Below are 17,868 nucleotides of genomic sequence, written 5' to 3'. Positions count from 1 at the left end.
AACTAGATTATCCAGCCTTGAGTGAGGGATCAAGCAACAGAAACACCCATAAGCACACAAGTCCTGCAGCCCTTTATTAGCTATAAGGCCATTTGATGGCACTATGCTCACTGAGCAGAAGGGATAATAAGGGTGCTTGGCACACTACACATTCCATATGACATAATACTGCAATGTACAGCAGGTACAGCAGTCCAGCGTATACACTTTGTACGTTCCTAGAAAGCAGGAGCAGGAATAAGCATGGCATAGGGAAATGCTAGGATCCTAGCAATAGGAAACAGCATATTGGCCCTTCTCTTACATGTATTTAAAAGTAGCGAAGAATGACAAGGCCTGAAACAAGTGTGGAGCTACCTGTTTGAGCAGGTAGACTGGCAAAGCAGGCATGGCTAGCTAGTTCTGTAAGCAGAATCAGTTAACTGACTCAAACTTAATGACCAGAAATAAATCATACAATTTCTTTTCTTGTCTTTGACACACCGATTTGCTTTTGTTTGTTATTACTGATCGAATAACATACAATGGAAACACCATGAAAACAACTACAGAGGACAATGGAAAACTGTAATATAATTATCATAAAACATTATCTATAATACTGATTAATGTTAAATAAGCAAACAAGCTTCTGTTTTAATAATCACAAAATGCATTCATTAAACCAATGATTTGTTACTAATTTCGGATGTCTACAGTGATCTGATTGTCATTCGTTTAAGTTTATATAAGCAATCAAAATAAAATCAGACTTCTGGAACAGAAAACTAAACACGCTGCTAGTAATACAACAAAAATCATGAGAAAAACAAGTTCTAATTGGTTTGAAATGCCAAAAATAGTTAAATGATTTTTATTATTTCAGTGCCTTTAGAAGATGTACTATAAAATGCAATGGCTTTACTGAAGAGAAAAGAATAAGAATAGAATACCGGTGTCTTTTATTATGATTATTGTCACATACTGTCCAAATTCATTCATTCAGTGGGATATAACCAAAGCCATAGCAATTTTAGTAAGGCTGTCTACCATTTTGTCTGGTTCTGTGTGAGAAATGTGAATGAAAACTTTGTTGGGTTCATGGGTTCATGGGTTCATGGGTTCATGGGTTCATGGGTTCATGCCTGCTTGATACCCATTACCATATGGATCCACCAGTTTGCTTGAACAGTCCAATTCAAATTCTCACAGATGGTGATTTGGTTTAAGAGGTGTTCCTGGGCAGACTTCTCATCTTGTTCAAGAGCCAATGCTTCTCGCAGATACTGCATATCCTCTGTGCGTGTGAGCTCTGGGATCCCAGTCAATGTCATTAGAGAGAAAAGTGTGATCAGTAGGTTGGAACGTGTGCGTAGCGCGAGATACGCTTGGGTGCAAATATCCTATAGAAATAAAACAGTAGTTTAGTAATTCATTGGCATAACTTTTCATTATACATAAATTAGAATTAGAAATTATACAAGACATAGTTGGGATTTTATTTTGTATATTTTTGGTTTTCCTCTGCTAAACTTAGAACCAAGTTGCAAACTCATTACATGTAAAGGTGAAGTCTGACAAACTTAACCCGATAATATCATACTATGGGGACTATACATGCTTCTACGTATATAACTTGTAAGCACTCAATTTATATACATCCATCCCCTTCTATGCATCCTTAAGTCTCATTGTGATAGTGAATAGATTCACCCTTCCATGGTTTTAGTTATATCCCACTGAATGAATGAATGTGGGCAGCCACTTGTGTTTCCCCTTCCTGGCCAGCTTGCTGACACCCAGACTACTAAACAAATATCTATACTGTTTGCAGTATAAACATCCTTCACCTATACCTGAGGCTAGTGGTTACTGGGTCTTTTTTAACAAATTACTTATCTTCTTTTTTCTTGTGATTACTATGTGAAAAATATCAACATATGTCATGCATTTGCATAGGCATTCCTAAAAAATATTTCTAAAATTGAGAAATATAAGTGAAATAAAAATCTTGTTACTGGCAAGATATATAGCATCATCAGAGTGCAGATACATTAAAATTTTACACAGAAAGCTGAAGGAAAATTCAGAGGTTAAGTGAAATAGCAAGTGCCAGATATGCAGTAAATGTTAATACAATTGATAGCTTCTTCAACAGTATATTCAATGAGAAAGGAGAGAAAATAAAGGTGTGGCACTGAGACCAACTAAAATGATATAAATTCTTTTCAAAACTGAAACTGTTTAAAATGATTTAATAGAGGAGAGAGATAAAGAAAGAAATTCGGAAGTCATGCTTAAAACAGCTTCTGAAACTGTTTAAAATGGTATAAAAGAGGAGAGAGAGAGAGAGACAGTACACCTGCAAAGCTTCCATTGAAATTAAGATTCAGAAGTCCTGTTTGAAACATTCTTAAACTGAATACAGTTTTCCAGCTTTAATAACTTCTTGGCAAAGGAAACCACACAGATGTGTACAAAGAGGAGAGGGCTTGAAATGGAGCTTCTTAGCTTGTAGGTATTTTCTTGGAACCAAAATGTGATTTTTTTTTTCCCCTTAACTAATTGGGCAGAGTTCAATACCACTATATCGTAAAATCATATGTACAAACTGCCTACTTATGATATATTTCCCTGTGAAAAGTTTTAGTTTTTGTCTGGAAACAGGTGGTACAAATGATGACAGACACCTCTCAAGTCTCTGAAAAGGTAAAAGCCATTTGCACTGCAATAAAGAGTCTTCCAAGAATCATGACGTCCACAGACATAGAAGTGCAGCAAATAAAATGTGCAACATCCAGTCACAAAGTTCAGCAAAAACACCTCCAAAATTCACTGTTTCAGGAACAAGAAGCCATGTTTGCAGAGCAGCAAACTATACCAGCTTTTCATTCACAACAAATATACGCATCCTTTATGAATGCACAAATATTAAAAATAAGATGGACGATCTTGAACGTCAAGCAAGGAGTAACAATCTAAATATCTTTAGGCTGCCTAAGGCAGGTGAAGTCATAGATCCAACAGCAGTTAAGAAAAATTTAGAAATATTACTTTCAGATGGCACAATACTTGTTACTGACTGAGCAATTAACATTTACTACTGACTATATTTACAATAGTTGTATGCTTGACATCAGTTAATAAATGTTAATTCTCATGAGCCACATACAAATGTGCAGTGTCAAACAAGCCAATCATTCTGTGTACACACAAAAAGTCTGATAAAAAAGTTGACGCCTGGGCACTTACACTACTATACTGATTTCTCAGATTAATCAGAAGAAGCCAGATGGTGAAAGCATTTTAAAATGTTAAAATTTTAGGGAATCCTTGATAACATGTGCAGAACATTTTGATCAGTTAAATTATTAACACACAATTCTGTTTAAACAAGGAACAAGGGATTAGCCTGCTTGAACAGGCTTAGTTGTTGGTAGATTTTTCTTGAATACAGTTAACAAATATTACTCTATAATATACAAGTAGTGTAAGAGGACAGGGGGAGGAATAGCAAGTGTGGATACCCCATACCATTGGTGAACATTTAGATATATTCAAATTAGGTGTATTTTACCTCCACCAATTAAAGCATATATCATACCTGGCTATTCTGACCCATCCCCTCACAAAGTCTTCATATCCAGGGCAGAGCTTTCTGTAAAACCATTCAGATTTAACTGCAAGAAAGCTCATAGACCTGTGAAGACTAAATAAAACAGTTTTTTTCTAAAAACTGCCCCAGCTGCCTAATTCCTCTTGGGGGAGGGGGGTAGATAAGCTAATTACATTTGGCTGTGGTTCAGATTTGTGGGAATTCGTAAATGCTATCCACCAGCTACCCCCAATTCCAAGCTACTGCACCCGTGTCACACTGGACATAGTGGCACTGTACCCCAGTATCCCCCACCAACAGGGGCTAGACAGTGTGGGAAAATACCTAGCCAACTGCACCCAAACCCCACCACATCAAGTCCAAACATGGATTTCACTACTAGAAATAGTACTGGAAAATAATTTCTTCTCTTTCAACGGCCAGATCTACCAGCATCTCCAAGGGGTGGCTATGGGAGCCAAAATGTCACCAGCTTACGAGAACTTAGTCCTAAGCTGGTGGGAGATGGACATCCTCACCAACCTTGCCGGGTTTGAGTCCACTAGACTATATAAATGCCATATAGACAATATCTTTTTCCTCTGGGAAAGACCCCCCCCAAGGAACTCAACCCCTTTCTAGACAGAATCAACCACAGCATAGACTTCTTGGACTTCACCCTCTCAGGCAAAGGGAATGAAGTCCAATTTCTGGATGTCACGGTGTCCCTAGACCCGGTCTCAAAAACATTTTCCTCCAACATACACAGGAAACAGATATTCTGCATCAGCTATCTCAAATACACCAGCCACCACCCTTCTTCATGAAGAAGAACATAGTAAAGGGGCAATTTGTGCGGTTAAGCCGCATGGTCAGCGAAGAGGAAACATTCATACAAGAATGCCTCTTCCTAGCCAAGCTCTTCATTGACAAGCACTACCCTGTGGAACTGACCAACAGTATCTGGAGGGGAGATTTCAGATAACAGACTCCTCAGATACCCTCCAATATTAGGATACAGGTTCCACAACTTGAAGAGAAACACAGGCTCCAAAGACAGCACCAGATGCCCACTGCCAATCTTGCTGGACTCAGAATCCATCAGAACTATACTTACAAACAACTGGGAGATCATTAAAAGCAGCTATGAACTGCAAAAAGCACTGAGACCTTCCTCAGTCTTCAGCTACAAGAGAACACTATCTCTTAAGGTTATGTTCGACACATCCCCCCCAACCACCACTCCTAATGCTCAGAGGCCACCAGCCATGTACAGCTGCTGCAAATGCATCTGCTGCCAGTACATAGCCAAAGGGGAACACTTCACCCTAAAATCCTCTCTGTACATTTTCACCTTCCAGCAAGCATTTGACTGCAACACTACAGACATAGTGCACCTAGCAGTCTGCGAGCAATGTGGAGCCTACTATGTAGGCAAAACAGTAAGAAAACTAAGCGATCAAATCAAGGAACACTACCAAGCCATTAGAAACCAAGATACTCAAAACGCTCTAGCAAAACACAAATATACCAGCCCAGTTTGCACTAAATAAACCTCAAAATCCATTCACTCGATGTACTCCTTAAAATGGAGAACATCAACATCTGTGCAGTGCCAGAGACCTGGTTCAAGGCTCCAGAGAGCACCCCCTGCACTACCAGGCTATAATTCATACCACACCTTTTGGCCACCTAACCTGGACCGAAACACTAAAGGCGGAGGTGTGTCCATATTCATTAAGGATATCCACAGCTCCAGGCTAGTTGCTCAGCATAATGCATCCGAGATTATCCAAGTGCAACTAACTCTGGGCAAGACCACAATCCAAATTGTAACTTGCTACAGATCCCCCACCATGCCCCAGGATTCCCACTCCTCATTTTGTGATACACTGGAAAATATTAGGTTACAATTAAACACCCTCATAATGGGCGATTTCAACTACCCCACCATTAAATGGGAAAACTACTCATGTACCAGCTCATTTGCTCAATGTTTTCTGAAATTCATAAATTCCAATGCGTGGGATCAACTTATCCACACCCCCCACCAGTGGCAACAATATTCTAGACCTGGTCATTACCAACATGGGCGACCGGTGTTCCACATACGCTATCTAAGCTCATAATAGTGCATAGCCACATAAATGTGCAACCACTTGCAGATGTAATTTGCATGCAGCACACAGGTATGGGCCACAGCAGATGGCAAACAGCTTCTTGTACTGGGGAAGTGTCATAGCTATGGAAAACATACAAAATCAATAGTGTAGGGTGAGGAGATAATGTGTTGTACATCTTCAAATCTACAGCAGTTAATTATTTTATTAAACCTAGATGCATCTGACAGTTTTATATATCTATATCTATCTATCTATATATATATATATATATATATATATATATATATATATATATATATATATATATATATATGCAATATAGGTTTACTATGGTGATGTCTAAGTGGGTGAACCCATTTCAGTCAAAGTCTGGAGGCCGAGCGGCGACAATGTCAAAACCAACATTGTCGAAGTATGAATCTCGCCCCTATTTCGACCCATGTTAAAGCCAGTTTCGAGGTCGAAGACAAGTCGTATTTTGACAATGTCGAAATTTGACATTGTCATTTTAGCGTATGTGGGTCGACAATCCCATCATTCAATGGGGTTCGGTTCGACCATACAAAAATAAACCTATAGATATATATATATATATATATATATACATATATATATATATATAAATATATATATATATATATATATATATATTATATATATATTTTATATATATATGTATATATATATATATATATATATATATATATATATATATATATATATACAGATAGATAGATATTTCTTTTATAGCTATTAAATTTTTAAATGAATAAAGGTTCCATCATAAATATTCCTACATGTCATCATTTGTAAGCGAATAGATGAAGCACCATACAAGTTTATCCAGCTGTCAGTTTGGATCAAAGTCTCATTTGAGCAAGTGCATGACAAAAGTACAGTGGTCACTGTTCTCATGCCATGCAGCAGTGCCAGTACAGAAGGTTCAATACTCCTGCCCAGTGTGGGAAGAGAACTTATTTCATTTTGGTTCTTCTGACGTCATGGGTATGTGTCAAGTTCTATCTCTTTGACCCGTAACTATTGTGGTTACTGAGAGATCAGGGAGGGGGGCAGCTGCTTCCTTCATGTGTTGCTGTTGTAAAAAGCTGCTGAGAATACTTCATACAGCACTTGCATTTGCACAGTTAAACATTTATATTATCCTTTGCACGTTTGTTGTAACTGGACAACAGATCTGACGGCTTTGTCTGCTATATTGAAAGCAAGACAGTTACTTAGCATGTGCAGTAGTGTATGACACTTGTTTCATTTAACAAAATAACTATGCTGTCAGATTACCTTATTACAATGCATTTGTACTCCATTTGAGTTAGCCCCACCTTCTCAATTGTTCCCTTTAGTTCCACCATGCTGTTAAACCTCCTTATGATTATTGTCATTTATGAGGCATTGAGGCAAACAATTGCTGATATGAATGATGCAGACTTGACCATTATATAAAATTATAAAAACTTCTACTTGGCATAACAGGCATATGAATAAAGCTGCATAAACTGCTACAGTCTTTACACAAAATCTGTTGTAGTTTTCATAAAAGACGACATGCAGGCTTGTATTAAAAGGTCAGGTTTAGTAAGGAAATATTCTGGCCAAGATGAGAATAATTCTCAGTTAGAGGTAGCTGCCGTGACATGTGAGGTAGATACCAAAGGTGAGACACATGAGCAGCATCACATTTATTTGAATGTTTCCATGGACTCCTTTTCTTCTACTCTTTCTTCTTCCTTTACCGACTGGAACAAGCTGGGTTTTTTTCAGGAAGATGCGTACCCACAGTTCTATATTTATAAAGGCCAGTGCCAAAAATCTCAACCCTGTGATATATGTGGAAAGGGGGTACCTGCAATCTAGACATGGCACAGTGATGCAGTGTGGCTAGCATTGCTACCTGACAGTGTTTGGCTCTCTAGTTCATGTTTTGGCCAGGGTGCCTTCTGTATGGAATCTACTTAACCTGTTTCTATCCACATAGGTTTTAACCAAGAGCTGGTTTCCTTCCATATCCCAAAGGTAAGTTGCAGGTGAACTGGAGAGCCTCAAAATTGTATGTAGGCATACAAGCTATGTGAAATTGCATGAGTGTGTGTGTGTGTGTGTGTGTGTGTGTATGTGTGTGCATTCTGTGAAGTATTGGCTCCACATTTAAGATGAATTTAAATGCCTTGAACCAACATAGTGCAGGGATAGGCCCTGGCTCCGCCCACAACCCTATACTTGATTAAGCAGACAGATGAATGAATGAATGAAAGAAGTCTAGACTACAGAACACTTCTTAATCTGGTGATGTCTTGCTTATTGGTAAGAACAATTCCTCTAGATGCCTCTTTCATTACCTGTTTAGATGGAGAAACTCATCATCCTATGTCACCTTGTATTCCCTAAGCATCCATCGCAGAATTCATCCTGCACATTTACATGGATCTGGAAAAACTCACTTCTACCATACCTTTGGTAAAACCTTAATGGATGAGTGGATGAAAAAAGTTCTGAAGACACTCCATGAAACACATTAAATGTCAAAGCACTTCCACATGTGATTCTGATAGCATACATATATTCTAACAAAAGCCAAACATTTCTTTGAAATTCAGAATGTTAGCTGATAAGTTAATAGTGAGTGTACCTTTCATGTTTCATTTGAAGTGTGTTTTGTTCAAAGTTCATTAAACTTGAAAAAAGATTCCATTGGGCTTACCTGGTCCATAGCTAAATAGACTTTAAGGATTATTCCAGATTTCTCCTCATTGATCACATACTTGAAGGTGCAGAAATTCAATAATATGACCCTACAATTATGCCTTCTATTTCAGTATCACAGATTCTGGATGACAGCTCTTGACTTGAAAGATATGCACTAGCACATTCCACTCTGTCTCTCTCACATGTAATATATTAGACTCAAGGAGGAAAAAACACACTTTCAGGTTGTGGTTATTCATTCCAGCTTTTCAGATGCTCAAACTTTCTTCACAAGGTGCTTAGTCCACCTTGACTAGACCATCTAAGAGAAAGGGTGCACAAATGTATCCTTATCTGGTTAACTGTCTCATCCAGGCTCACTGCCCACAACAGTTAACGAGACAGCCTCATGAAAGATATTCTATTTCTGGAGTCCTTAGGATGGATAGTAAATAAAAAGGATTCATATTTGGTAACAGCAGAACTCAAGATCATTCTGGGTGTCTGTTTGTCTCAGTCTAATAAAAATATTTCAGTTCCAATAAGAATTTGTAAAAATTGTCTTATTTCATTGGTCAGCATACCAGACCAAATTAACAGAAATGATCTTTCTAGGTCTCTTGTGTCATATTTCAATAAAGATTATCATAGTGTCACTGACCAGATTTCACATAAAGATCTTTCAACACTGCTATCATACTCTGTGGATCAGACAACAGACCAGTTAGATCTCTTTGTTCATCGCTTGTAAAGAAACGGAATAACGATTATAGATGGTAGTGATAAAGAAGATCTTTATCACCATCTCATTTAGTAGCATTCCTGATGTCAGATGCTTCAAACTCAAGTTGTGGTGCTTATTTCTAGGATCTGTTAATTCAAGGATGTTGGTCCACTGCGCAAGAAAAAGGCATGTTAGCCTTAAAGAAAAGCTAGTTGTCCTTCTAGAGGTAAATGCATTCTGTACCTTTGGAAGTAATTCAGCTAAACACTAGCAATATAACAGTAAAGTTGTGCAAGAAGAATTATTATAGACAATATCCTACCACCACTGCAGGCTAGTAGTACATAACTGGCATTTTCCATGGATCAACAATTACAAGTACCTAATCTGCCACCACTGCAGGCCAGCCATACATAACTAGAAATAGCCATTGTCCATGGATCAGTAATTACAAGTACCTAATCTGCCACCACTGCAGGCTAGCCATACATAACTAGAAATAGCCATTGCCCATGGATCAACAATTACAAGTACCTAATCTACCACCACTGCAGGTTAGCAGAACATAACTGGAAGTGGCCATTGTCCATGGATCAACAATTACAAGTACCTAATCTACCACCACTGCAGGCTAGCAGTGCATAACTGGAAATGGCCATTGTCCATGGATCACCAATTACAAGCACCTAATCTACTACCTCTGCAGGCTAGCAGTACATAACTGGAAATGGCCATTGTCCATGGATCAACAATTACAAGTACCTAATCTACTACCACTGTAGGCTAGCAGTACATAACTGGAAATGGCCATTGTCCATGGATCACCAATTACAAGTACCTAATCTAATCTACTACCACTGCAGGCTAGCAGTACATAACTGGAAATGGCCATTGTCTATGGATTAACAATTACAAGTACCTAATCTACTACCCCTGCAGGCTAGTAGTATATAACTGGAAAAGGCCATTGTCCGTGGATCAATAATTACAAGTATCTCATCTAATCTATGACCACTGCAGGCTAGCAGTACATAATGGCCATTGTTCAAGGATCAGCAATTACAACTATCTAATCTGCCAGTGCAAGAATCTAATAGAAGCAAATTACACAGGGCATTTCATATGAATCATGAGAGTCAGATTCCCCCAAGACTTTATGCACCTGAACTCTGTAAGGGCAGCTGCACAGGGAGTTTTTCACCTTTCTGGAGAAAGTTGAGTCACCCACAAATCTGAATAACATTTGCAATACCTCATCAAGTTATTCAAGAAAACAAACTGCCTTATGTGTCCCCTGCTTTACCCTACTGACTTTTGTTGAAATGGTAATGCAAAAGTGATCCTGGTACCACCATTGTCCCCATGCAATGATAGTTTTCATGCAGCAAAAATATTTTATCTTCTTTACCTTCCACTAAGGAAAAACCTTTTCTGTCAGTATCAAGATGACTGTAATTAGCTGAGGACTGATTTTAATCCAAGTTCTGGAAATCCTATTATACATTAGAAGGCCTTCTACTACAAAGTCCTGTTTCTCAGAAAGGAAGATGCTTTCTCATTGTTGAAGATTATGACATTGTAAAGCTTCAGTTTCCACTTACACAGATGCTAAACTACTTTTCTGAATTTGGGCTTGCTTTCATAAGCCTTGTCTTATTCACTCATTCATATACTTGTTGGCCTTTCTAGTATGTCTTCCTTGAGCCTGACCTTTGACCAGAAGCCAGTTGATTGTGCAACTTATATTTACGTGAGTGCCATACTGCAAATGAGTATTACTGAAAACCACTTTCCGACATCGTGGAGGTTGTCCTTTTCTCCAGTGATATGGGACCATACAATTAGTATAAATAAGTTAGGGGATGGGTGGAAGGGGGTTTGACCCCTGGAAACAAAACATTTATTATTCAACGTAGTCCCCTTCCTTTGTCTCCTTCCCTTCTCCTGACAAAGGTGAAGAGGCAGATCCTTGCCATTCATTTCCCTCCCTCACCCAGCTCCGGCAGTCACCAGACATGCAAAATGAACTTGGAACAGGGTTTTATCTATCTATCTATTTATCTATCTATCTATCTATCTATCTATCTATCTATCTATCTATCTATACCACTTGACTTTTTTCATATTTTAAGTTATGTCTGGAAAAGACATTGGATGAACATCTGCAAAGTATTGACATTGGTTTTGGCTAAAAAAAAAAAACACTTTTATTCACTCCTTCAGAAGTTGCTTTTATTCATTTTATGGAGCTAACCATGCCCCTTCATGGTATTAATACTATATTATCTCTACAAATATAAATAAAAATATAAAATGGTTTGTAATAATCTTTTAACTGTCTATGAAGCAAAGGCATTTTAAAAAACAGAGTATGAACTCACTACTCCGACATCGACAGAAGTGTTTATGTCTATATCTTAACTTCTTTATGACTCTGCAAATCATTGGCAAGTGTGGGTGCATTGTTTAAGTCATGCAGTCATTGTAGCAAATTGCTTTACCAAACAGAGGGCATTCATCTTAAGTGTGTATGGGGACAATAGGCTTGTCTATCAGCTAACAGAGTTTCCTATAGCTTATTTGATAAGATCTGATTTTGGAATCAAGGAAAGAAACCTTATAAGTTCAATGCCTTTAACTATTGTTACTGCGATGCACTACTGTGGATAATTAAAGCTTATCATGGGTGCTAAAATGCTAGTTTATCTATAACATATCAAAATGATCTGTAGGTTATGTCACGTTTGTTTTCTCATGGTCATGGATGTGTATATAACGGTGCCATCTTCTGACAGTACAAGTGTTTATATACCTCTTAAAACAACTCATATTCCTGCTTCAGAACACTGTGTATAGGTGAACGGAGGAAAACAGAGAAGTGTGAAGATAATTTACACACACACACACACACACACACACACACACACACACACACACACACACACACACACACACACATACACACACAACACATTAATGTAGAAAATTAAGTCACAGTTTTACAATAAATTTTTCTCCTTGTTGCCATTTTACTCAGAAGTTGGATGAATTAAAGATAATCTATGTAAGAAATGTAATGTAGAAATTAATGCTGACTGGGCTCATATGTTTTATGACTGTATAAAATTGAAAGAATACTGGAAGTCAATTAATGAATTTTTGCAGGCTCTTTCTACAGATAATTTCATTATTTCTAAATCTCTTATATTATTCAACACACCTGTACCTCAAAGTGTTAAAAAGTTTAAGCTTCCCTTGTTATGGTCTATTCTAGCAGTGGCTAGGAAAATAATAACTAGGAATTGGATTTCAGATACACCTCCTTCGTTCAATGAATTTAAAAATGTTATGAATATAGTGTGCCATATGGAAATAAACACAATTAGGACTAGAACAAATAGAAAAACATCTTATTTTATTGTATGGGATAATTTACAAAATTTGTTAAAAAAATTTTAATTTCAATAGCATGGTATTTTAGTTTAATTAATTGATCTGATTGTAGTGGATGTCTTTGTAAATACTTTAGTTGTTTTGTTGAATATTATAATAATACCTATTTTTAATTACTTGTATAAAATTGTTCTGATATTTCTCTTATATGTTAAAACAATAAACCTGTTTTGAAAAAAAAAAAAAGAAGTTGGATGAATTTAGCTTTACAGAATGAGTTATGTATATCTTTTCTACTAAGGTGAAGATACTTGCCAGGTGAGTAAAGTTTGAGTGGAATCCATACCTTGAATCTCTGAAAGTAAAGACTTGATTTCTTGTTCACTCTCCCCATGACAAATAGGAAGTCTGGAGTAAGTACAAATGGGACTCTTTCACGATTTACACCCAGGAACCTCTTTGTGTTTCCCAGGATGTGTCCAAAGTCTATATGGAACAAGTTCCCTGTAAATAAATAAAAATAATGCAGTGAGAAGAGTCGGTTAAGGAAACTGAATTGCAGCTGTTGTTTTCAGATTCATTATGAGTCCAAATCATTCAAGATCCTAAGTGGTTGCAAAAGAATCTTAGTTAACACAGCAGTCATATTACAGTGTATCCTGGCAGATTAAGTATGTGCATATCTTTTTGTTACTTAGCTGTTATAGACGTGATGAGACCAAGCCACATTGTAACTACTTATCATCTTTTGTGATGCATTTTTTAAGTCAAGTTACTGCTTTGCAAAAGTCTTAATGGTAGCCAGCACATAGTTTGCCAAGGAAGAGGATCAGAAGATCACGTACAAGAGTTGCCAGCAAGCAACTCAGGTAGAATTCCTCCTGGTAAGGAAAATACATTTGGGGCCAAATTACACATTGCAAAGTTGTCCGCAGTGAAACAGTCGGCCCCAGTATAAATCACTGTTGACAATAATCAGCTGAAAACAGTGGTTAGAGTAGGCTATAAGATCAACAAAAACTAGGCTGAAGACCTAGAAGTTGACTGGAGTGAAAACACAGGATTTCAAGGAAATATTCCAAGCTCTAGAACCTGAGGTATATATATATATATATATATATATATATATATATATATATATATATATATATTCTATAAGTAGAGGAAATATGCTGGACCAGAAGAGTGGCATTCATGTTAAAATAGCGTGTGCCAAAGTGATAGAACAGATATGCAATTCAGTCAGGTATTAAAATAAAGTACATAATTAAAGCTGGTGGTAGAATACAAAGCCCAGGAAGTCATCTAAAGAAAGGAACGTAGGAAGATGTGGGAGATAAAAACGATGCACTGGGCTAAGAATAAATAGTGATTTACTAGCAAAGAGGCTAAGACAGCAGCCACAACAGCAAAAAACAAGGTCTCAGAGGTATTCTACTAACTTCTGGAAATTGACTCAGCAGTTAGCACAAAGAAACTCTTATTAGGATAAAAGGCAAATACATAAGAAGAAAGATAGTTATCAGATACCATTCATTAGGGACACCAGCAAATATCTGCTTACTAGTCAAGTGGAAATCCAGAATTAATTTATTTTTTATTTGCTGTCAGATAACTGGGCGTGTGAGTTGATCCAAAGACCATTTCTCATCACAACTCAGGTCCAAGGCAATAGCACAGAGAAATTTATACTTGACTTGCACAAATAAATACATATTTGTACAATTTTGAATGTGTGCATCTGGACGGGAGAATAAATCACACTGACAGTTGAAAAATTTGAGCATAGTTGACAATGACACAATTAAGCAAACATTGCATTAACATACATTTAATTGATCATTGAATATGAGCAAATTAACATGCACATTGTTAGGGCAGAACTGGCATAACATAAATCATTTTGACAAGCAATAATATCCACAGATCAGCACTATATATATATATATATATATATATATATATATATATATATATATATATATATATGGTCTATATTATTTCTTCGACAGCTTAGGTTGTCGAATGCTTAATGATCAACACCTAAGCGCTGAAGTTTCAAAATTGCGAACAGCCATATAAGCAAATTCTTTCCTCGGGAAAAAATTCACTAGGCCATCCTGAAATAAAATTAACTTTTCAACCTAAATATAGTGGGGGCCTTCACCCCCCCACATCCCCTGACATGGGGGGCTGTGCCCCCCACACCCCCATAACTAAATATACCAACTCCGAGATCGCTCTACATTGGGGAAAGGGCAAATCCCCAATAATGGCCAAGTTAATTATTTCCCGAGGAAAGAATTCTCTTATATGGCCATTCACAATTTTGAAACATCAACGCTTAGGTGTTGAGCAGTCAACAACCTAAGCTGTTGAAGAAATAATCTTCTTCTTCTTCTTTCGGCTTTTCCCGGTTAGGGGTCGCCACAGCGGATCACCTGTCTGCTCATGATTGGCAGTGGAGTTTTACAGTGTCAAGTTGCCAGCCGGCCGCCAAACCTTCCATGGAAGGCACACACATGCACACACTCACACCTAGGGCCAATTTAGAGTGTCCAATCCACCTACAGCATGACTTTGGGATATGGGAGGAAACCGGAGCACCCGGAGGAAACCCACGCGAAAACAGGGAGAACATGCAGACTCCGAAAAGAAGGCACCCCAGCTGAGGATCGAATCGGAGAACCTCTTGCTGTGAGGCGACAACGCTAACCGCTGCACCACTGTGGCTGCCCTCATTGAAGAAATAATATATACCCTATATATATATATAAATATATATATATATATATATATATATATATATATATATATATATATATATATACACACACACACACACACATATATATATATATATATATATATATATATATATATATAAAATATATATTAGATTATAATACCTAAAACTACAAGAAAACCTAGCCAAGCTAGACTTTTCACTGTGTGATACCTTAAACCTCCTGTTATAGATGCCTATGGGATATATGCAAATGATGCCTTAAGGACATCAAGTGTTTCATCTATATGACTTCTGAATGTCCATGACTTTTTACTTTTTTGTTTTTAGGTCATTGTGGATGCACTCAGGCCAATAAAGCCAAAGCCTTGGTTATGCTTCATTCAAATACATTAGTAAACAGTATGAGTTACATTTTAGCTGGATTTAGTTTAAGCTGTGTAACACGATTCAACTAACCATTATCTCTGTAGCACATACATGCTGTTTCACTGTGGAGATGCTCAGAGTGTGCTCATTTAAACCCTTGGCTTTTTATCTTAGGAGGGAGATTGTTCAACAGTGCATCGCCCAGTCTGAAAAAAGCTCATCCACCTTTAACTGTAATGAATAGAGTCCTACTCAATATGATCCCATTTTCTTGACTACTTCTAAATGAATGAGCCTGTTGTCTGAATATGTGTGAAGGAGTTCCCTCTTTAATGGCAGGCAGTAGCCATCAATAAGAACTTTATATATATCAGTGTGCCTAAGAGATACGTCACTCTTAAAGTGACAGATAGTCAAGTTAGTTTTTTTTCTATTTCAATTTTTATTGTTTTTTTTTAAAGAACAACAAAACAAATGAACAATTAACATCAACATATTTACAAAATCCATAATGAGTTGTACAGGTTCCTATAAAACATAGAATTATATGTTAATATTTATCCAATAAGTTCCTTAAGTTTATCCAACAGTTATAAGAAGCAATATTGGTGTTTTTCAGCTTGATTGTAGAAATTTCTCTTTTAGAAACCATATTTCCTATATTGGTAAATTCAGAAAACAAAGGTGAGGTCTTTTTCTTCCAGTTTTTTTTTTTGTTATAACTTTCTTAGCTATAACTAGAACAGACCACATTGCAAGGATTTGTGACTTCAGTATAGCTTTAGGAGCTGGAGCATTGGATAAAGTCAATGAATTTGATGAAGAAAAGTTATCTGGCCTTAATGCTTTCATCAAGTATTTGACTTTCTTCCAAAAACAAGCAACTGTAGGATAATCTGCAAGTATATGAAACCAGTCTGCCTTCTTAGATATATTGCATCTCCAACATCTAATATCTGAAATATCATACATAAGATGAATGTTATGATGAGTAAAACAAGTTCTATGTAAAATTTTCCATGTAAAGTTTTTCCAATATAGTAAAGAAGTTGTTTTTACAGCTAACATCAAAACTAGTCTTTTGTTGTCCTCAGAAAATACCATAGTGTTTATTTGTATTGAATAATACCAGTAATAAGGGTTAATATTATTATTCAGACATCTAATACTTTTATATACTTTAGTGTTGGCACCACATGTCCATCTTAATCTCTATGACAGCCTTATGCGTAGATGCCTTTCTTATGATTTATATACGCACCTCGTTGTACAATTTCCACTTGAACTGATATTACAAGGCCTTCCAAAAATACATAAAAATCTGAGAAACCAAGTCATGAGACTAATAATTTCAATAGTCTCTGGTAGGGGATGGCTTACCAAACCACTCTCTAGTTGGGTCTATATTAAAATCTTGAAGAGGCGTTACATTGAACTCCTCTTCACCGACACATAAAGCCTGAACGCACTAAACTGCGAATGGTCAAAACAGTGATACCAAACACACACACACACACACACACACACACACACACACACACACACACACACACACACACACACACACACACACACACACACTATTTAAAACATAACTAAGTGGGGGGGCTTCACTCCCCTATACTCCCCAATGTCACAACTCTCACAACTTTAATATACCAACTCCGAGATCACACAATAGTGGGGTATAGGGCAATGCTATAGCTCAGGCCAAGTGAATGTTTTCCCTGGGAAAAAAATCACTGGCCTGAGCCTTTGTTATTTTCAGACTTCAGTCTTTATGTGTCGGTGAAGAGGTGTTTGATTTAACGCCTCTTTGCGATTTTAATATAGACCCATCTATTTATGTGGAAAGTATGTTGAGGCCTATTATTAATGCAGCTCCCACTGTACTAACAGATACCCAAGATTTTTTAAGAGCTTTACATGAATGTGCTAAGGATAAACAGATCATTACAACATCCACATTTGTCACTTTAGATGTATGCTTCCAATTCATTGTCATTCTGAACAACATAGGAATAGAATATGTTAGACTTTATTTAATGGGCAACAGCGAATATACTCAAGCAAAGTTTGCTCTAGTTTGCATGGTGACTGAAATGATTCTTGAAAACAATGTTTTTCTGTCTGATGAAACATACTACATACAAAAAGTGGGAGTGGCGATGGGTACCACCTGCACCAGTGCTTATGCCAATATGGTAATGGCACAGTGGGAAACCATATTTGCATTATT

At 37.1% G+C, this 17,868-nt stretch overlaps 1 protein-coding gene across 2 annotated transcripts in view; it reads right to left on the bottom strand.

The window, feature by feature from the left end:
* Positions 1 to 632: 632 nt before the first annotated feature.
* The window catches only part of LOC122807739 (phosphatidylinositol 4,5-bisphosphate 3-kinase catalytic subunit gamma isoform-like), a 782,658-nt gene continuing 765,422 nt past the window's right edge, over positions 633 to 17,868 (bottom strand). Inside the window, exons 10-11 of one of the 2 annotated variants that reach the window (XM_044078723.1) lie at positions 12,861 to 13,018; positions 633 to 1,382 (exon numbers count right to left, since the gene is read on the bottom strand). In XM_044078723.1, coding sequence (XP_043934658.1) covers positions 1,119 to 1,382; positions 12,861 to 13,018 — 422 coding nt within the window. In that variant the 3' untranslated portion in view covers positions 633 to 1,118. The remainder of the gene's footprint in view (positions 1,383 to 12,860; positions 13,019 to 17,868) is intronic. The other variant, XM_044078724.1, reaches the window with a different exon arrangement.

This window comes from Protopterus annectens, chromosome 7.part1 (genome assembly GCF_019279795.1).
Source record: "Protopterus annectens isolate FY-2018-M chromosome 7.part1, PAN1.0, whole genome shotgun sequence".
Lineage (NCBI taxonomy): Eukaryota > Metazoa > Chordata > Ceratodontiformes > Protopteridae > Protopterus > Protopterus annectens.
This window is presented reverse-complemented; position numbering and strand designations above follow the sequence as displayed.